The sequence below is a fragment of the Meles meles genome, chromosome 7 (assembly GCF_922984935.1).
Source record: "Meles meles chromosome 7, mMelMel3.1 paternal haplotype, whole genome shotgun sequence".
In the NCBI taxonomy this organism is placed as follows: Eukaryota; Metazoa; Chordata; class Mammalia; order Carnivora; family Mustelidae; genus Meles; species Meles meles.
This window is the reverse complement of record NC_060072.1, coordinates 43,097,963-43,119,989: the sequence shown is the minus strand read 5'-3', so window position 1 is coordinate 43,119,989 and position 22,027 is coordinate 43,097,963. Positions and strand designations below refer to the sequence as shown.

The 22,027-nt window shown below is 35.2% G+C and overlaps 1 protein-coding gene across 1 annotated transcript; it reads left to right on the top strand.

The window, feature by feature from the left end:
* The first annotated feature begins 485 nt into the window (after positions 1-485).
* Positions 486-20,477, top strand: GLIPR1L2 (GLIPR1 like 2). The gene is made up of 4 exons (XM_046010514.1): positions 486-701; positions 2,791-3,036; positions 5,114-5,217; positions 20,369-20,477. The coding sequence occupies exons 1-4, from the start codon at positions 486-488 to the stop codon at positions 20,475-20,477; spliced, it is 675 nt and encodes a 224-aa protein (XP_045866470.1).
* Positions 20,478-22,027: the final 1,550 nt, after the last annotated feature.

The window sequence follows — 22,027 nt, the reverse complement described above, 5'->3', positions numbered from 1 at the left end:
TCCAACTTAAAGAGGAAATACCTTTGTCCATGAGGATAAGAAAGGGCGCATCCCGCAGTAAATTTTCAACTCAAGAGGCAGGAATGGAAGAAAAAGATCTACTGAATTTTCAACAGTATCAAAGAAGAATGCTCATTTCCCCTTGCATAATTAGAAAGTTCCTCAGACATGTTCATTATTCAGCAACTGGCATTCGGTGTACAGGTGGCTCATTAATAAACGATGACACATCATGTGGTATCAGAAATCAACTCTGGATAATATTTAGTTAGCTTAGTTTAGCGAAAAGACTGTACTCCTTTGACTCAAGCCTTTCTTCGGTTAGTTCTTCAGATTGCTATGACTTTCTGCCCCCAAACCTATGACTTCCGGTCCCGCTTCTCCCTAAGCTCCTGCGAAAGCAGGCCCAGCTTGCGCGGGTCGGGGCGTGGCTTGGTAGGGGCGGGCTGGCGCGTGCGCACTGGCCTGTCTGCGACGGGTGGACCATGGAGGCTCCAAGGCCCTTTGCGCGGGAATGGTGCACCCAATCACTTCCCCTGATGCGAGGAGGCGTTTTGAGGCTGTGGCTACTACTGCTGGATTTCGGTTTGAACGCGACACTTCCTCACGAAGAGGATGTACACTTTATCAATGAGTACGTGAACCTCCACAATGAGCTCCGGGGCAACGTCCTCCCCCGAGGGTCTAACTTGCGCTTCATGGTGAGGCTCTAAGGCGGTTGCTCAAACCAACAACCTCCTTGTCACAATGCCACCCCTCAGTCTCAGAACCCGGGCACTGCTTCACTGAGGTTGATGGATCGCAGGGAACAGCACTTTTAGTTTGGGTTTAAAAATACCCTCAGATAAAAAACATGTCACGGTGACACACAGTTATTGCCAAGATTTTGCACAGTACTGGGATTTGTAGATGAGGGATTGTCTCAGTCACCTCATCCCAGCCCTGGGCTTGATTTTGCATTCCCTTACAATGTTATTCTTCCTTTTTCCTCCATTTTCCCCTCCTATTTCCATTTTACACCTCATCAACTGTTCTCTTGCTACTAGTCTTTGTGATTGTCATTTAAATAAATATTCTCTTACCAGGCAATTAGGAGCTTCCAATTTATATTATTAAATGATATTACAAGAACTTTTTCCATAGACATGTTTTTTTCTTCCTACTGGATTAGCTCCTTAGACAAATTTGAGAACTAGGATAAATAAATTAAAGGTATGATATTTTAAATTTATATGATATATAGCAATTGCTCTTCTAAAGGACTATGCCAAATTAAGCAAATACCAGCAGTGTATTATAAGGAATTTTCCCATGACACAGTCATGGGAAGCAATGACTAAACGCTTACAAACTTGGACTTGAGAGTTAGACTTCCTAGATTTAAATCCAGGCTCCACAGTTTACTGACTCTAAGTAGCTATAAGTAAACTACTTAACTTTTTTTGTGTTTTAGTTACTTCCTTTGTGAGATAAAAACAATAATAATGCATAACTCATGGGATTATTGTGAACATTGAGTGAAATAATGCTTAGAAAACACTTAGAATAGGGACTAGTACATAGTAAGCATGTGATATATAAACAATATGCAAAACAAAACAATAGACGGATAGTCCTTGGAGCATTGTTTGCAGATGGAAAACTGTCTAAAAGGCCATTAATAGGGGAATGGTAACAGGTATTATATTATAAAATACCCGTATTGGGGAATAATACTGTGCTGACTTTGTAAAACTTAGGTAGATCTAGTTATGCTAAAATGGAACAATCTCTCTAAGTGAAAACTGCGAAGTTGAAGGCCAGTTATATTGTGTATGGCATGATTACAATAGTATAGAAAAAATACATACAACAAAAAATACATACAACATCCCCACTTATATCTTATATTTGAATATGTTTGTATATGTATGTATACAGAGATAGAGAAATGTATACATAAGCAATTTTTTTTTAACAATTTTTACCTTTGGGGAGGAAAGTGCGAGGGATATTCTAAAGAAATATTTATCTTCTACATTTTCTATATGTATAATCTATGAAATTAACTAAGAAAACTCAAAAGAAATCTTGGTATTGGTTTTCAGAAATGTTTATTTTCAGATATATTGTAGCATGTATAAAGCATTTTGATTTTACAATGTTTTTGTTGATTTATCTAAGTGTACAGTGAATTTAATGAGTCTCAAAATAGTGATAAAATTACATATTTCTGAATATTTCCAGATAGGTAGCCAGGGAACAGTATCTTGTGATATTTTCTTACATTTCTGAGACCATCCACAAAACTTTACATGTGCCTCTTTTATAATATTCACTAAGTATAACTATGTGTTAAAATTTTATACTTATAAAGTATAGAGGACAAAATTTATGCCTGACTTTGTATGTTATTCCCGACATTACAATAGTTTGCTTATACTCAGTATTCAATAAGTAGTTCTAAGATGAATACTTTAAATTATTGTGTTATTATGTAGAAAAGGAATGAGATTAAAAGTATATATTCTGAACAGAATACATGTTAAAATATATAACCATTTGCATCATCTAACAATATGATTTTTAAATTACAATTATATGGATAGTCCTTTGCCTCAGGAAATAGTGATTTCATTTATGATTAACTCAAAAACATTTTCCCCTATAGAAATTCCACCAACAAGCCGATAAGCACAAAGTTTGAATTGTTTTCCTTAAAGAATATGACTCAAGGAAAATAATTTAGAGAACAAGGAAAAAAATGCTCATTATTATTATTTTTTTCTTTGCTTTTTGCATTTTTTTCAGACTTGGGATGTAGCTTTGTCACGGACTGCTAGAGCATGGGGGAAAAAATGTGTCCTTGAACATAATAATCATTTAGAAGAACTAAACATGGCCCATCCTATATTTAATGGTATTGGTGAAAATATATGGGTTGGACCTGAAAATGAATTCACTGCAAGTATTGCTATCAGAAGTTGGTATGAAGAGAGGAAAATGTACCATTTTGAAAATGACAGTTGCTCTAGTGACTGTTCTAATTATAAACAGGTATCTAATTTTTATATTAATTAAATAGACTTCTTAATTGCTTTCTGCAAAGTTTTTATTGATTATGTTTCAATTTTATAAATAACCTCAAATGGTAAAGTTATTACTTCTAATAAAATCAAAATTCTAATCTGTCCTAGATCTTCAAAATGTCTGTGATTGCATCTATTATGTGAACCACACAGTTAAAACATTCCTTTAAATGTAGTAAATCTCATTTCCATACCCAAAAATGAAAGGTGCTTTTCTAAAAGTAATACACACTGGAAAAGGAAGAAACTAACAAATAAAAATTATTTTTAAATTATTGACTATAAACATAAGTAAAGAACTTCATATTTTTTGCACAGATCAGTACACATATTACTATATAGCAGATTGATTAAAACATTTTAACTGAAAATTAATAGCCTTTTTTTCCTGTCTCCTCTAACAATCCACCTTTACACTTTATACTCCAGCAATACTGAATCACTTGATATTTCCTCTATATACACTTATTATTTCACCATCACATTATTTATAATCTATATACGACACTCAGTACAGAGAGTTATCTTATCCATACATTCTCAACACAAGAACATAACATTATTTTGGTTTTCTATTAATATTTGCATCAGGAATCAAGAAATAATTGGATTAACTTCCAAGCTGGTTTAAGAGATCATTATTTTTCAAAAAAAAATATTATTTTTCAATCAATAGACTATGATGTCATGTTTTATGCAGAACTTAAAATCCTATGATTTTGTCATGTTAAATTTGTATCTAAGTTCCATCGAAAGAATCGTGTTTCAAAGCTGTTTGATCCATTCTTTCTTCCAGAAAGTTATAGTGGTTCTCCATGTTTTGTTCATATCAAAGCCAGACTCCTTAATACGATTTTAATAAGCCCAGTAAATTAACCAAGTCTACTCCATGATCTTCTCCTGTTATTTTTTCCTCTTTAATTCTGGTATCCTAGAGATTTTTGATTCCTGTTTTTGACCTGCTTAATTCCATTTCAACTACTGCTGACATTCTCTTTCTCTATTCTTTTAATATATCACTTTATTTAAGAATCACTTTTTTAAATTTGATTTTTTTCAGTGTTCCAAGATTCATTGTTTATGCACCACACCCTGCTCCATGCAATACGTGCCCTGCTTAATAACCCCCACCAGGCTCACCCAACCCCCCATCCCCATCCCCTTCCCCTCCGAAACCCTTGGTTTGTTTCTCAGAGTCCACAGTCTCTCATGGTTCATCTCCTTCTCTGATTTCCCCCAGCTCACTTCTCCTCTCCAACTCCCAATGTCCTTCATGTTATTCCTTATGCTCCACAAGTAAGTGAAACCATAAGAATCACATTTTTTAAAACCACTAAAGCTTGGGATAAAGAGAAAAGGAAACCAGAAACTGTTTCTCTCTTCCACAAATGTTAACAAACAAAACAAGTACTTTTTTTGTTATGTGGAAGTATTTGAAATACTAAAGCCATATAGAGAATTTCTTCAATCATTCTCATATTGTCACTCCAATTCAAGACCTGTTTTCCTTTTTATAGAAACCAGCTCTTTTATACATTTTTTTTTAATTGCAGGTCCAGACACTATTTTATTTTATAATGGAATTTCTTCAACAAAAGAAGAGAAATGCTGACTGCATTCAGTTACCCTCTACTCTTATGATGCTTTTCCTTCCTTTCTATAATCTTGATGTCATTTTTCTCCTTTCCAGTCACAACTTCCAGTATTCCAAAACTTCTCTTTTCCTTGTTCCTCTCTGTCAATAACCTAGAACTCTCAGATTCAATAGGAGTTTGAAAATTGATTCAACGTGTAAAACTCTCTGGATCAGTGTTTTTCAAACTCTTTATCCTAAGGCAGAACCTGCTAAAGGTTTCTCTAAATAGAGTTTGGGAAATGCTTCCCTAAATCTATGATAATTCTCTACCTGCATCCAAATAGAGAATACTTCATATTCCTTAAGTTGTTTGGTTAACATTTCCTTGGGAATTGAATATATTATTGTTTATAACATGACAGTAAATGTTTAGAATCAAATTTTGTTTCCTTTGAAAATTTTATTTTAGCTTGTTTGGGACACATCTTACAAAGTTGGTTGTGCTGCTACTTCATGTACAAGAGTTGGACATATTAGATATGCAGTAATTTTCATATGCAACTATGCACCAGGGTAAGTTGGTTTAAATTTTAAAAAGAATATAAAAATAAATTGGGAATTTTTCAAGGTTAAGTTTTCCTAACTTTCAAAATATTCTTCTAAATGTCTTTGTGCACTGTAAAAGAATTAAATGTAAGATACTAAAGATTTTAAATTGAAATAGTTTCGATTCCATAATGAAAAAAGTCATATTTTGGGCATATTGATTTAATATACAAATTAGCCAAGGATTACTTCCTAAAAGAATTTTAACTTTGTGAATGGTGTAAGTGAATGGTCATTTCATTCTTCTATACATAGCTGTCCAATTTTCCCAGCACCATTTATTGAAGAGACTGTCTTTTTTCCACTGTATATTTTTTCCTGCCTTATCAAAGATTATTTGACCATAGAGTTGAGGGTCCATATCTGGGCTCTCTACTCTGTTCCACCAGTCCGTGTATCTGTTTTTGTGCCAGTACCATGCTGTCTTGGTGATCACAGCTTTGTAGTAAAGCTTGAAATAAGGCAACATGTTGCCCCCAGCTTTGTTTTTCTTTTTCAACATTTCCTTAGCGATCTGAGGTCTTTTCTGGTTCCATACAAATTTTGGGATTATTTGTTCCAGCACTTTGAAAAATGCTGGTGGAATTTTGATCAGGATGGCATTGAAAGTATAGATTGCTCTGGGTAGTTTAAACATTTTAACAATGTTTATTCTTCCAATCCATGAGCATGGAATGGTCTTCCATCTTTTTGTGTCTTCTTCAATTTCTTTCATGAGTGTTCTGTAGTTCCTCGAGTACAGGTGCTTTACCTCTTTGGTTAGGTTTATTCCAAGGTATCTTGCAGCTCTTGGTGCTGTAGTAAATGGAATCGATTCTCTAATTTCCCTTTCTATATTTTCATTGCTAGTGTATAAGAAAGCAACTGATTTCTGTATCTTTATTTTGTATCCTGCCACATTACAGAATTGCTGTACGAGTTCTAGTAGTTTGGGGGTGAAGTCTTTGGGTTTTTCATATAAAGTTTCATGCCATTGGTGAAGAGAGAGAGTTTGACTTCTTCTTTGCCAATTTGAATACCTTGTATTTCTTTTCGTTGTCTGATTGCTGTTGCTAGGATTTCTAGTACTATATTAAACAACAGTGGTGAGAGTGGGCATTCTTGTCATGTTCCTGATCTCAAAGGGGAGGCTGTCAGCTTTTCCCCATTGAAAATTATATTCTTTATGGGTTTTCCATAGATAGATTTTATGAAGTTGAGGAATGTTCCCTCTATCCCTATACTCTGAAGAATTTTAATCAGGAACAGATGCTTTATTTTGTCAAAGGTTTTTTTCTGAATCTGTTGAACCCAAAATGGATGAAAGACCTCAACATGAGGCAGGAATTTATCAAAATCTTAGAGGAGAACATAGGCAGTAACCTTTTTGACACCGGATACAGCAACTTCTTTCAAGATATGTCTCCAAAAGCAAAGGAAACAAAAGCAAAAATGAACTTTTGGGACTTGATCAAAATAGAAACCTTCTGCACAGCAAAGGAAACAGTCAACAGAACAAAGAGGCAACCCAGGGAATGGGAGAAGATATTCACAAATGACACTAAAAACAAAGGGCTTATATCCAAGATACATAAAGAACTCCTCAAATTCAACACCCAAAAAATAGATAATCATGTGAAAAAAATGGGCAGAAGATATGAACAGACACGTCTCCAAAGAAGATATACAAATGGCTAATAGACACATGAAAAAATGTTCATCATCATTAGTCATCAGGGAAATTCAATTTAAAACCTCATTGAGATACCACATTACACCAGTTAGAATTGGCAAAAATTAACAAGACGGTAAACAACAAGTCCTGGAAAGGATGTGGAGAAAGGGGAAGCCTCTTACACTGTTGGTGAACGTGCAAGTTGGTGTAGCCACTTTGCAAAACAGTGTGGAGATTCCTTAAGAAATTAAAAATAGAGCTACCCTATGACCCTGCAATTGCACTACTGGGTATTTACCCCAAAGATACAGATGTAGTGAAAGAAGGGCCATATGTATCTCAATGTTCATAGCAGCAATGGCCACAATCACCAAACCGTGGAAAGAACCTAGATGCCCTTTAATGGATGAATGAATAAAGAAGATATAGCCCATATATATAATGGAGTATTATGCTTTCATCAGAAAGGATGAATACCCAATTTTTGTATCAGCATGGGTGGGAGGAGATTATGCTGCATGAAATAAATCAAGCAGAGAAAGTCAATTATCATATGGTTTCACTTACTTGTAGAGCATAAGGAATAACATGGAGGACATTAGGAGAAGGAAAGGAAAGTGAATTGGGGTAAATTGGAAGGGGAGATGAAGCATGAGAGACTATGGACTCTGAGAAACAAACCAAGGGTTTTGGAGGGGCGGGGGATGGGGATTGGGTGAGCCTGGTGGTGGCTATTAAGGAGGGCACGTATTGCATGGAGCACTAGGTGTGGTGCATAAACAATGAATTCTGGTACACTGAAAAGAAATTTAAATTTGAATTCTTTCTCCTTACTTACCATGTGATTATATTTACTCTACACATGAATACCTTCCTATGATGGGAAATAACTACCTTCCAAAACAGCCTCCATCGCTAGGGAATTTTGTTGGAAAATCTGAAGTTTTGTTATAGGTCAAGATTATATTATAAGTAATATTATTAAAATGTCCAATCAAGTGAGAAAATATCCTAATCAACATGTCAAGAAAACAGTAAAAAGAACGACTACATGCTGGGATTAAGAAAGAATTTCTGCCAAATAAAATGCTCTGATACTAACCAAAAAGAAAACACAAACAAACAAACAAAAAAACACATCAGTTACTGGCTACTGATTGTATTCCTCTGGTTAGGGAAAAGAAGAGAACTATGATTTAAATCAAATTACACTCAGAAATCCCCTTCCTGACCCTGAACACAGTCATACAAAACAAGACCAGGACATAGCATCATTTTAAAACTTCTTAGGCTTCCTTTCATTCCTACAGAATGAAAGCATTGGGATGATATCTGTTATAGGGAGAAACTTTTGAAGTTAACTGCTAATTGGTATTGAAAATTTAGGGAACCAGATACTGATTTAAGGGAGGAAAGAGGTTTCCTCTGAGGCACTAGTCTTCATTAATGCACTCAACACCTCTGTACAGGGCACAGATTTGTCTACCAACAAGACCAAAAAAGGCTGACCATATTTAGTTTGTAGTCTTGGAAGGGAGACAAACAATAAATTAATAAACACATAAATAAATAACATTTAATTAGATAATAAAATATGCCATAAAACATAAGGCAAAATAAGCAGATGGAATATAGACAGGGTAGTTATAAGAGAAAGTGGCATTTGGCCTGAAGATGACTAAATATTTCAGATAGAAATAAGAGCATATACAAAACCTTTGAGCTTGGAATGAGTTTAGTGTGTTTGAGAAATGCATAACTGGTAAGAGATAGGAGTTCCAGTGGAAAATTAGGTGACAGCTACACCAAATATCATGTTAAGGACTTTGGAACTTATCCTAAGTAATGGCCGAGCCAATGGAAAGTCTTAAACAAGTGAGTGAAATGATCTTTTCTATGTTTTGAAAAGAACCCTTAAAAAAACAAAAGATTATCCTTGCTATTATATATTGAGCATTGAGTATAGGAAAATATGGGTACAAAGAGGAACTAAACACAATTAGATATTTTCTATATTACAGGCTATAGACTATGGTATTCTTTTTTTTCAAGTAAGTCCTACAAACACTGTGGGGCCTACACTCATGACCCTGAGATCAAGAGTACCATGCTATACTGAATGAGCCAGCCAGGTACCCCTATTCTATTTTGGATTAGGGTTTTAGAATGTGCATTGGTTTTCTATTGTTACATAATAAATTACCACAAATTTAGTGACTTAAAACAGTACCTTTTGTTATCAAACTGTTCTGTAGGCTGTAAATTCATGCACAGCTATGGCTGGATTCTTTGCTCAGGGTCTCAAAGGCCAGTATCAAGAACTTGACTGAGTTCTTATGTCTAAGACTCCAGGGAAGAATCTGCTTCCAAGCACAATACAATTGCTGGCAGAATTCAGTTCAATGTAATTATAGGACTTGGACCACATTTAGTTGCTGGCTCTCAGCCAGATGTTCCTCTCAGCGTCTAGAGACTGCCCACATTCCTTAACACAAAACTGCCCCCATCTTTAAGTCAGTAAAACCTACTCATTCTTCAAGTCTCTGACTTCTCTTCTGTGACCAGCTAGAGAAAACTCTTTGCTTTTAGAGCGCCCAAATAATTGAGTCAGGCCCACCTGGATAATTTTCTTATTTTAAGGTCAACTATGCCATATAACATAAACCATTCTTAATAGAAGTAAAGTTCATCATACTCACTGTCCTGGGAATTAAAGCAAGACATGTATATACCAGAGGAAGGGATTTTATGGTCCATCCTAGAATTTTGCCTATCATAGAATGGGAATTGAGAGGAAAGGTCAGTTTCTGCATATATCATGGAGTTATCTGGAGCTAATAATAATAGTTTATGGATTTGACTTGAGGGATAAATGGGATACAATAATCCAAGATGATACTTATGTCTTTAGTTTGAACAACTGGGTGAATAATGATGCCATCAATTCAATAGGGAAGAACAGGAAATGTGTTTTGGTTTGGACATATTAGGTGGAAATATAAATATGGGAAATGAAGTGAATCATGAGAAGTAAAAAGTTCTGCAAAGATCTTGGATAGGTTTCTAAGCAGAGGAAACTACTGGCATAAAAGCCCTGAGATAGAAATAAATTACAGTCTTGAATGAAATTACCTTATGTGAGAGTATAGAGACTTATTTTAAGGGTGAAATCCTGGAACACTACCGTATTTCAACTTTAGACAAAGGAGATAAGAGGAAAATCTAAATGGTGCTGGTAAGGGGTACTTGGAAGCCAAGTGAAAAACATGAGTCAATATGGTCAAAGTGGCTAACTGTATGAGATGCCTCTAAAAAAATGAAAAGCATGAGGAAAGAGAGATGACATTTTCATTTGATAAAATGAAGGTATTTGGTGACCTTAATTACAGTAGTGAGTGCAAGACTACCCTGTAAGTATAGTGATAAGATGAAGCTACAAGAGAGGATTATTATTCTTCCCACCTACCTGTCCCATAAGCTTGTCTTGAAATTTCTATCAACCATTTTTCTTTGATACAAATATTGGCAAATTTGCCCCATGAAGGATCTAGATTAGAACATACATTAGTCAACTCAGTCCAAGTTTTATTTGATATGTACTCAAAGTAGACAGTAATAGCTATCTTTCTTAAGAATAGTTAGCAAAAAAATCAATCCATCGTAGTATTATGAAATACTGAGTAAAAATTAATATAAGAGAGACAAACTGAAAATTGGAATGTGTAGGGAGCTGAATGGTACCACACCCCCAGCAAAGATATACCCAGGTCCTAATTAACAGAATTGTCAATATTAACCTATATGACAAGAATGAGTATTGTCTTATATGGCAAAAGATGTGATCAAGATAAGGATCTTAAGAGGAATTGCTTAGCCTAGAATATTTGAGTGGCCCTAAATGCAATCGCATATATTCATGTAAGAGAGGGAAAGGGAGATTTAGCACTTAGTTACACAGAAGAGGAAGAAGCAAAGAGACAATAGAAGAGCTTGGAGTGATATATTAATAAACCAAGGAACTTCTGGAGCTACCAGAACCTGAAAGAGTCAAGGAAATCCCCCCATGGGCCTTTGGAGGGAACGCAGTCCTGCCAACACCTTGATTTTGGACTACAGGCCCCCAGAACTAGGAGAATAAATTTTTGTTGCTTTAGTCACTGAATTTATACTAATCGGTTAAAGTAGCCACAGGAAGGTAATACAGAATGGAAGAATAAGACAGATTTGCCCTAAAGAAAATATAAATCAATGATAACCTTGAACCTCTTAGAACACAAATATGAAGAATGGAAGTCAAAATATGTATAAAGAAAGAAAGGAACTATATAGGGCAGATAAATCTATAAACTGGTGCTCCTAAGGAACAGAGAAGAATAAATGGAGTGTAAATAATAATCAAAGAAGAGAGAATGTTCCTAGTCTATAAAATACTCATATAAAGATTAAGATCGCTCATAAAGATCGGAAAAAAAATGAACTGAATAATATTTACATATATCATTTTCTAGTGATTATTCTTCAGTTTCAAAGATAAGACTCATATATTTCTTAAAAAAAAAGTAAAATTTTAAAAGTATTAATTAAACTAGCCTTGAACTTAGACATTGGAGCTGCTACAATCAAATATGACCATGAGAAATTAAGTTTCAATGATAGGTTATTTTATTAACTAAGCTAGGAAAAGATGTAGTGTGGAGGAAAAGGATTTGTTTATTTTTGGACATGTATCTATTAGGTGACTGCAGGACCTTTTGTTTGTTAAATATATTGTTTATATTATATATATATATATATATATAAGTATATTATTTGTTAAATATATATTTGTAGTAGGTGCAACGAACACTGACTAGGCAAGAGAATTCCATATTTTTTAATATGGTGTCTATCCTAAAAATGCTTGTACTGTGTTGGGAAGGAAATATGTAAAAATAAACAAGTAAATAAGTAAGTAAATAAAAGCAACATTAACGAAATGCACACATATGTATATACTTTAAATAGAATAGAGTTGTTGTAAAAGCAGGTATGAAATCATAGAAACATTTACCTGAATATAGGTTTAAAGGTAAGGTAAGGTATCTGGGGTTGATGAAAATGACTTGACTCTAATGCCAAAAGAAGTAAATGATAGTATCCAAAAGTATTTAGTAAAGAAAATTTTCCTTATTTAATAGTTAAGGAAATAGAGTCTGGCAGGTGGTGCCATTTTCTTTATTTCATAAACAGATAGCTAGAATATGTTTTCCCCTGCCTCCCTAGAAATTTGGTGGGGTCCTGTGACAAACTCTAGCCAGTAGGGTATAGGCCACTTTCAGGCCTAGCCTTTAAAAACTTCCCACATGTTCCTTCACACTCTTGATCTTCTGTCATCTGTTGGCTGGACACAGAGGATCTGGTGGAAGATTCAGTTGTCCTAGAGGGTGGCACAGCCATGGGATAAAGTGAGCCAGTGCCCCAGGATGACTGTTCAGAGGAAAGTTCTGCTCTACCACTGTCAATACCTGTACTTCCACGACATGAATTCTGCCTACCATTGCATGGAAATGGTGAAGGAAGGTCAGATCAGGGTGTAGTTTGAAGATGGAGCTAATAATATCTGCTGATGATTTAACTTTAGGAGTGAATGTAATAGAATAATCAAGGATGATATCTGTGTCTAATCTGAGCAACTGGATGAGTGGTGATACCATTAAATTAGATAGGAGGCTCATAGATGAGTAAACCTTGGGGGAATAGAAAGTGTTCTGTTTCAGTCACATTGGTAGACAGACAACTGTGGGAAATGTAAATGAATCATGAGACATGAAGGTCTAAGATAGGTTCCTAAGTAGTAAGAACTGCAGGTAAAGACTCTGGGGCAGAAATGAGTTGGTCCTTCTTGAGATCACCTTGTGAGAAAGTGAAGTATAGAAAATAGAACAGAAGAGACTTAAGGACGAAGCCCTTCATCACTATAGTATTTCAACTTCAGGCAAAGAGTTATCAGGTTTATAAAGAGAGTCTAGTGAGGTAAGAGAGAAACTAGAACTGTGCTGGCATTTTTAAAAAAATAACATTTAGACTTATTTTCCCAACAGTCTTTTTTTTTAATTATTGTATATGAGGTTGTTCTTTTTCCATGTTTTTCTGCATACATAATAATTTATGATTTGATGATATATCATATTGTAATCATTTTAGACATTCTGAATAGCAGTTTAAATACATTAAGGGCAAACAATGCATATAACCATTCGAAGCAATGATAATATGAAGAGCTATGACAAGTTCACAAATGTTCAGTGACAACCATATCGCATTCACTGCTTGGCTATGATTTTAAGACCCCATCAATGGTAACATGTATCCCATTTGCAGAGATGTTAAAATATGAAAAGATGTGCATCTTAGAATTGTGAAATACAGTAAACAACTAAAAGGAAATATCTATAAAACAATATGTATCCTTAAAATAAAAACATGTTATATGAAATAATATTTTGTTTGCAATTTAATACAACTATTTCATATTTTAAAATATTGCTATGAAGCACTAAATTTGATTTTATGAACTATTAAGGCTCATGACTTCCAGTTTGAAAAATAATGCCAATTTAGAATACTACTCTGTATAGATGATTGGCAGCAGAGAGAAGAAAAAGAGGTCAGTGTGTAGAGTTACATGAAAGCTGTTTTTTATAACCTTGGTTTTATAAGCTAACGAAAGCCATCAATAAAAAAGAGAGAGGTAGACTGTTTCAGAACATACGAGGGAAGGGGGGGAATTGAAGTGCAAGTTCTATATGGAAAAAAGCAGAAGAGAATTATAGGAAAAGTAAATGTAGAGAAAGCTTAATAATGAATATTTTTCTTCTTTTCTTGTTTAATGAACCTCGCGAGAATTTAATCTATTTCGTTGATCTTTCAAAAGAAAAGATTGCAGATTTATTCATACTTTCTAATTTCTTTGTTTACTTTCTTTTTTATAATTTTGAGATATTCAATCTTCCAAGTATCTTTTAGGAACAGAGGTTCTTTTTGTTAAGGTATACAACATTTCTTTATCTTTAATCCTACTTAATATTGAAGATATTTACAGTTATATATTTTCTTCTGATTGCAACTTCTGCTGGCCCTTAGGATTTTGTGTGGTAAAGCCTCTTTTTCATTACTTTCTATGGACTGTAATGCTAGGTCATTTTAACAAAATATGTTTAATATTTAATACATAGTCATAATAGAAAATTCATGATAGAAAATTCAGAAGAAATTAATGTTCCCATTTCTGTCTTCCAGTTACCCTCCCCAATATTTTGTCTTAAAAGATATATTCTATGCATATACCAAAGTATATCTGTCTTTGTGAGTGTGTGTGTGTGTGTGTGTGCATGCACACGCGTGCGTGTTTCCACAATTCAAACGGAAGTCTTACTACACTTCCTGTGGTGTTCTTCAATTTTTTGTTTACTTAGTGATAGAAACTGGAAGTCTTTCCATTTGAGTACACAAAGAGTTTCCAGATTCTTTTTAAGGTCTTTACAGTGTTCTGTTTTTCAATGAGTGTGCTAAAGTTCATTTACACAATGCTTCCAGGGTGCCTGGTTGGCACAGCCAGTTAAGTGTCTGGCTCTCAGTTTTGGCTCAAGTCATAATCTTTGCAAATAGAAAAGAACTCAGTGAGAACCCTATATTTGCCTTGGCTTTCTCTGAGAGAATTCTGGAAACCATAGCCAGAGAAACAGAATCCAAGCAACAAATGTGTTATTTGCTGAACATAGGAAATATCAGTGGTTATTGATGTTAAGATACCTTATATTCAGGATTAGGATCCTGAAGAGGAGAGGACTACAAAGAAGGACACCCAAAAGCCTGTAAAAATTCTTTATGGTCCTTGGTTAACTCCTAAGCTACCATCCCAAGACAAGATTCTGGAAAGATTAAATAGGAACAGTTGCTTGGAAGCTGAAAACCCACAAAGAAATTTCAGAAGCTTCACAGCACTGAGAAGACACAGTTGCAGTTTGGGCTCAGCCAAAATGGAGAGATCAGCCTGGGGACTTACCAAGCAAAACATCAAAATCCAGAAAATATGAATACATTTGATTATATAAAAATTTAAAATTATTTTATAGCTAAAGAATTACCATAGATATAGCCAAAGAAAAAACAATATACTGTGAAAATATATTTGTGGAATATATGGCAGCGTTAGTCTCATTAATTTGCAAAAAATTCATACAAATAATGAAGAAAAAGAGAAACAACACAGAAGAATAATTTAAAGAAGATATGAAAAAGGTCATTTAGTAAAAAGAACAAATCATTAATCATATGAGGAGATATTCAATCTCATTCATCATTGAAGTAATTCAAATAAAAACAAATACAAGTTACTACTTTTCACTCATCCATCTGAGACGATAGAAAAGCTTGATACTCTGCACATATGATGGGACAGTAAATTGGTATAATCTTTCTGGATTTGGCAAAATAATAAAATTTAAAATATACTTACTTTTTATTCTTGTAATCTCCTTATTAGAATTTTATCGTATTAATATCTTCATGAAAATAGGCCTATATATATACACACACATACACAAGGATACCCATTTCAGTATGTTTTAATAGCATGAAACTGAAATGAAAAAAATAATGACTCAAGTAATAGCAGACTGAACAATTAATTTACCATGCATTATTGTATAACTATTGAAAATACTGCTGTCTTTATGTACCAATCTCACTTGTTAGATGAAAAAATAAGATTCAGAACAATAATAAGTAAGACTGGGTCTTTTGTTATAGCAGCTACATTATCGGAAAATACAGTGATTCAGAAGAGAAAAATGGGAAATTTCAGTTATGTGGGTAGGTCTGCTCTACTAGTCATTCAGAGACCCAGCTTGCTCCCATCTTGTTTCTTCACCACTCCCTGGAGGCAGAATCTATGTCTACAGATCAAGTCCAAGTCACAGATAAGGGCTTGCTTAATCTCATAGTAAGGCAAAAGAAACGTGTTGTCTGCATGACCATCTCTTGTAGCACAAGTGGGAAGGGATGCACATTACTGCTTTTGCATTCCATTGGATATAAAACTGATCACATGGCCACATCTAAGTTGCAAGGGAAACTGGGAAACATAGCAAGGTTAGCCAATAATGTGACAGGCTAAAATATTGTTATTTCTGTATTTTAAGGATATTTAGATTGACAGCTAGTAGTCTATCACAATATGTAAGTACTGAGAATTTTTATGGGGGGGAAACACTTGTTTCTGGTAGGAATCATAAGAAGACATTAAACGGAAGTTATCTTTGGGAAGATAGAAGGAAAAGTAGAGGATGGAGACATTTTCCCCTTTAAAGTTGCCCTTCTCCCTGCTTGATGGAGAGTCAGCTTCTCCCTCTAACCCTCTCCCCTCTCATGCTCTCCCTTCTCTTTCTCTCAAATAAATACATAAAATCTTTTAAAAAAATAAAAATAAGGTTGCCTTTTCTGCTTCCTCCTTTCCACCATATACTTACAAGTATTATACATGTATTACCTTTACTTATTTATTTACTTTAACATCAATGAAGGATATCTGGATTGACAGCAGAGAATTATTTAAGACATTTTTAGAAGACAATAATAACAGGATTTGTAGATCATTATACTAAGTAATGAGAAAGAGGAGGGACAGTGTCCAGTCAATTAAGCATCAGACTCTTGGTTTTGGCTGGGGTCATAATTTCATGGGATTGAGCCTCACATCAGGTGGTTTCCATGCTCAGCAGGGAGTCTGCTTAAAGATTCTCTCCCTCTGTCCCTCCCCTCACTTGCATGTATGCCCTCTCTCTCTCTGAAATTAATTAATTAACTAGTTAATTAATTAAATCTGTAAAAAAGGAAGAAAAGAGGTAACAGTCAAAGAAGATTCTCAGAATTATAATTCAGGCATGACTGGCATTGCCATTAACTGCAATGGGAAACACTGAACCTCCTGGGAGGGAAGATCATGAAATCCATCTTGAACATAATGAATTTAAGTTGGCTGTGATTTACCTGCATTGAGATGTTCAATAAGCAGGTGGTTTTATGGGTCAGAAGCTCATGAGTGAGTCATGGCATAGAACAAGTATTTGGAGTGCAAGACTACATAGGGTAATTGAAATCATGTGAGTAAATGGGATTGCCTAGTGAGAGGTATAGAGTAAAAAGAGAACAGCACCTCCGGAATCTTATGCCAACATTTAAGGGCAATTAAAGGAAGATGAAGTGTGGGGAGGAACCTAAGAATGATCACACAGGTAGGAGAAAAAAACAGAAGAGTATCATAGGAGGCACAGGGAAAAGCATGTTTTTAGAAGGAAGTAGTAGTCCAAAATTTCTAAGAGGTCAAGCAAAGTAAGGACATTAAAATATCAGATTAAAGAGAGGTTCATTGATAAGCATAAGAAGAGCCTTTTCTGTGGAATAGAGGAAAATGAATGAATTCTGGGCTCTTTTATTGTTGCTTTTATTTTGTTTTGTTTTGTTTTTAAAGTGAGAAATATGTAAGCCTATTTAAATATTGACATGAAAGGTCAAATACAGATTAAAGCAATTCTTTATAAAGAACAAAGTCAGAGTGTGTGTGTGGGTATGTGTGTGTATACATATCCAAAGATACCAGTTCCTGAGAAAATGGAATGTTATTAAAGAGATTAGCCTTAGAAGGAAGGAGGGGCAGTTCTCCAGTTGTATTAAAAAGGAAGGAAGAGGGTACCTGGGTGGCTCAGTTAGTTAAACAACTTGGCTCAGGCCATGATCCCAGAGTCCCAAGACAGAGCCCCACATCACGATCCCAATTCAGCCGGGAGTCCTCCTCTCCCTCTGACCCTCTCCCCTCTCATGCTCTCTCTCAGTCTCTCTCAAATGAATAAATAAAATCTTTTTTTCATTAAAAAAAAAAGGAAGGAAGAAGGAAATAGATATATTTGCCATGTTTAGTGGAAAAAAAAATTTCCCATGTTTCAATCTAAAGGCTATTATATTTCACTGTGAAGTAGGACAGATCATGTCCTGAGAATAAAGGAGACAATGAAGCTAGAATTTTGAGGTTTGGGAAGGTTTGAAAGAGTTATGATGGAAAATGAAGGAGGAAGCTGATTAGAGAAACATAGAAAGATTCCCTATCTCCTATAATGATTTTTCCCAGCAACACCCAGCAGCCTTGAAGCAGACATGGAGCATGCAGACTGTTAAGGTTCTGTCATTTTTTCCAGCACTGGGGTTTTGTCAGGTAGACATAAAGGAAAACGGTAATAGAGTTATAGGGTTTTAGCCATATAATATGCAAAGCAATAGACCTAGGCTTTATTGAGAAGAGACAATAGGATAGATAGGGATAAAATAGACTTGCAGTACCAATGAACTTAATGAAGAAATATGACAGGAGTAAATGAGTGAGCAAGCTGCAAGGATAGAAGGCTACAGTCAGTGAATGGAATGTATGATATTGTGAGTTCAGAGGTATAGTTTTAGGGGATAACAAGATCCAGAATGTGGCTACAAAAGCAACAATTATGGAGTATTATTTGAGATGGTAAAGACATCCAGTAACAGGCCAAGCCTTTGGATGAATCATCCATAAGCACATTGTAATCATCTATGTCCCAAATTTAGGCACGAGAACAATTTCGCCTGAAAAGGGAGATGGTGACCAAGGTACCAAAATGAATGAGGCCCTAGATCAGAAGGAAGATGGTATCTTGGGGAAGATTAAAGGATAGTGCAGCTAAATAATATCCATCTCAAAGGAGTGTTTAACTGTGGTTCCTAGACCTGTAGGTACAAGATGTGAGTGAAGGGAGGAGATGTGATAGAGTTACAGAAAGGTTTTGGGGCACCTGGGTAGTTCAGTTGATTGAGTGCCCAACTCTTGGTTTTTGCTAAGATCATGATCTATACAGCTCTATAGCTCTATCATAGAATTTAAATAATGATCTTCTAGTGGACTTAGGCTGAGACATGTGTATAGTTACTCATTAGGCCACCCGGGCCACACAGCCTTAATCTAGGGCCTGGACACATGTCCTGTAGTAGTAATATCCTAAAGGTATGGCCAAATAGGAGTCTAAATAGTGTTCCAGAGGACTGTTTTGACTTGATCTCAGCAAACCACTAGGCTGATTCTTGGAAAAAGCAAATGCCTAAAAAAAAGAAATTTGTCTGTTTCTTCAAGTACTTCCACGGAAGCTTTGAAATTTCAATGGAACTTGCTGGTAATAGGTACTTAACTTTTCTCCTAATCCAGGCCAATAATTCCAATTGCAATTGTGGAATTGTACTGTAGATTCGGACTTAACTTGATTTACGTTAAACTTCTTACAGACTCAGAACAAGAAAAATTTTGGCATGGGAGAGTATTAGTCTGACATTTCTGGCTATATAATATAAATAGTGATATGAAATTCAAATCTTTGGAAAAGAAGACCCATTGTATTCTACAATGATGTAAATTTATTTTGGTATATATTTCTAAGTTTTCACCCTTCTTCTGGATGGCCCAGAGTGACCTAACCAGGGTCTTCTGTGCCTAATTTTTTTTTTTTAATTTTCACCTACACACAGACTAAAGTATTCTCGTTAAATATTATTTCTCTGCCTATCTTCCCTCTTTCTCAACCTAAATCCTTCATATAAACTTCCCAATTTGTATCTATTTTGTGGCCTCTCTTTCTTACCTAGCCCTGGGTAATTAATGTAATAATTTCTCAATCCTTCCCTCTGTTCTAAACAATGAATTAAACCAAATTTTTAAAATCCCATTTAAATTTATTTGCTTGTTCATATATTTACATATTTTTAAGGCAGACTTTGAGTAAATCATGTAGCTGGTTCTTTAGGACAATAGGCATTTCAGGATTTTACAAACTTTTCAGAAAATTAATATATAATTTCTATAGAAATTTTTACATTTGTACCAAGGAGAAAGCAATTAATTATAAAACATTCTATAACATCATTTTGAAAGGAAAATTTTGCTACAAACGTAAATTAAAACAGCTTTTTTTTTTAAAGATTTTATTTACTTATTTGACAGACAGAGATCACAAGTAGGCAGAAAGGCAGGCAGAGAGAGAGAGAGGAGGAGAAGCAGGCTCCCCGTTGAGAAGAGAGCCCAATGAGGGACTCGATCCCACGACCCTGAGACCAAAACCTGAGCTGAAGGCAGCAGCTTAACCCACTGAGCCACCCAGGTGTCCCTAAAGCAGCTTTAAAACTCATTCATACTTAAATTACAGTACTTTGTTTTAAGGACATGGGGATTCATTTCAGAAAAGATATTTTCTTGGGGGGAAAAGGAGAAGATTACATCTCCAACTTCAGTACTTCCTTAAGTCCCTTTTCTTAGTTAAATCACCTTAATAACCTAACTAAAAATTGGTAACCATATTATTTAAATGATGAAATTTGAGACTTTTTTCTAACTACATGTTTTCTGCTTTTTTGTAGAGGATCTCTGTCAAGAAGGCCTTATAGACCAGGAATAATTTGTGCTCAATGTAGCAGATATGACAGATGCACAGATTTTCTATGCAGTAAGATAAAGAAAATAACTTAAATATAAAAAAAAATCCATAACACATTTGATGACAAGAAAAATGAAGTATTGAACACTAGTTTTTCTTTGTCATGTTAATATTGTTCTTTTGATCAGAGTGTTGTTATTATATTAACAAAGGAGGGTTGAAACTGTATCATCTCTAGAATTTTCTAGACCACATAGCCTTTTTTGCCCTCTCTTACCCCTGTTTCTTCCCCTAGAGACCTACCACAATGTCTGAAAGAAGGAATGGGAAAGAATAGTTATCTCCTAAAGAAGCTTGCTAGTTAATTCCTGAAATAGCAGCCTGTTTGAGAATGACTGCTCTAAAGGATAGGATATTCTAAAATATTTATAAAAAGAAAAGAAGTAAAATAACACACATTTAGTAGCCTTTTCTTTTAGTTTTTTTTTTCCTCCAAAATATTCAAAAGATAGAAGTAGAAAATATATTTGGGTAAACTTTTCCTTAATTTTTCCAAACATATGAGCATGTAATCCAAAAGTACAGCCACACCTGAAATATATGATGCTTACAAGAATGTGTTGGGGGCTAAATTGAGACAGTAAGGGGCACAGAGTAATTTTGTCATAAAGAAACTAATGGACAATTTCATCATAATATCACTGCTGACACGAATCCACTCCAACATTCTTGCCCTTGCTTCACTTGAATCAAGATGCAAAATCTTGCTCTTCCTCTTTCCCTTTTCTTTCTCCTCCTAAAAAAATTCAATCCTAAAACCATTAAGTAGGTCAGAACAAGGTAGGCATCCACACAGAGGGCCAGAGGATGTGACATATTAGAGCTTAAGCAGAATGACAAGGGAGTCATACACAGTGAACATGAGAAGACAGCCTTAAACAGGGGGAGGACAGTGTCCACATGAGGGTATAGTCTTATATAGAAGGTTAGAGCCTTTATGGAGTGAAATGGGTGTCCATGAATGAGGTCAGACTTACGGTATCAGAAACATACCAGAATGAAGAGATCTCCATACCAAGATGGCTCAGTATGGGGTATCTGAGCCCAAGTATGTGGAGGAGGGCATCAGCATGGGGTAGGATTGAGAAGCTTGGCATATAATGGACTGGACATGTAAGGACTACATCCATGGAGGGATGGTTTGGCACTGGTTGTTTGAACCCAAGCAGAATGTGAAAAGGATTCACATATAGGGATGTCCTGGTAAGAGGTATTAAAATCTATGTAGATAAGGGAGCATCCATGTTTAGAGGCAATTTCACATGATGTCTCAGAGTTCAAACTAGGTGAGGGAAGCTTTAATGTGGGAGGGAGGTGGCCTGGCATCTGGAGGGGTCAGAGCCCTAGTGGAGAAACAGAGGAATCTACACATTGGAGAAGCCCAAAACTGGGTTTTACAAGTCTGAGCAGGGTGGGAGGGGATCCAAGTAGAGGGATCAGCCTATAGGTTGCCAGAGTAAATACAGGATGCCCAGTTAAATTTGGACTTCAGGTAAACAAAACAAAACAAACCAAACAAACAACAACTATATATATATATATATATATATATATATATATATTTTTTTTTTATTATTATAAG

Bases quoted from the DNA above. Each gene is read 5' to 3' on its own strand.
- GLIPR1L2 (XM_046010514.1), top strand. From the start codon at position 486: ATGGAGGCTCCAAGGCCCTTTGCGCGGGAATGGTGCACCCAATCACTT. The intron at 702-2,790 runs GTGAGGCTCTAA...CATTTTTTTCAG, and splicing joins GGTCTAACTTGCGCTTCATG to ACTTGGGATGTAGCTTTGTC. The intron at 3,037-5,113 runs GTATCTAATTTT...ATTTTATTTTAG, and splicing joins ACTGTTCTAATTATAAACAG to CTTGTTTGGGACACATCTTA.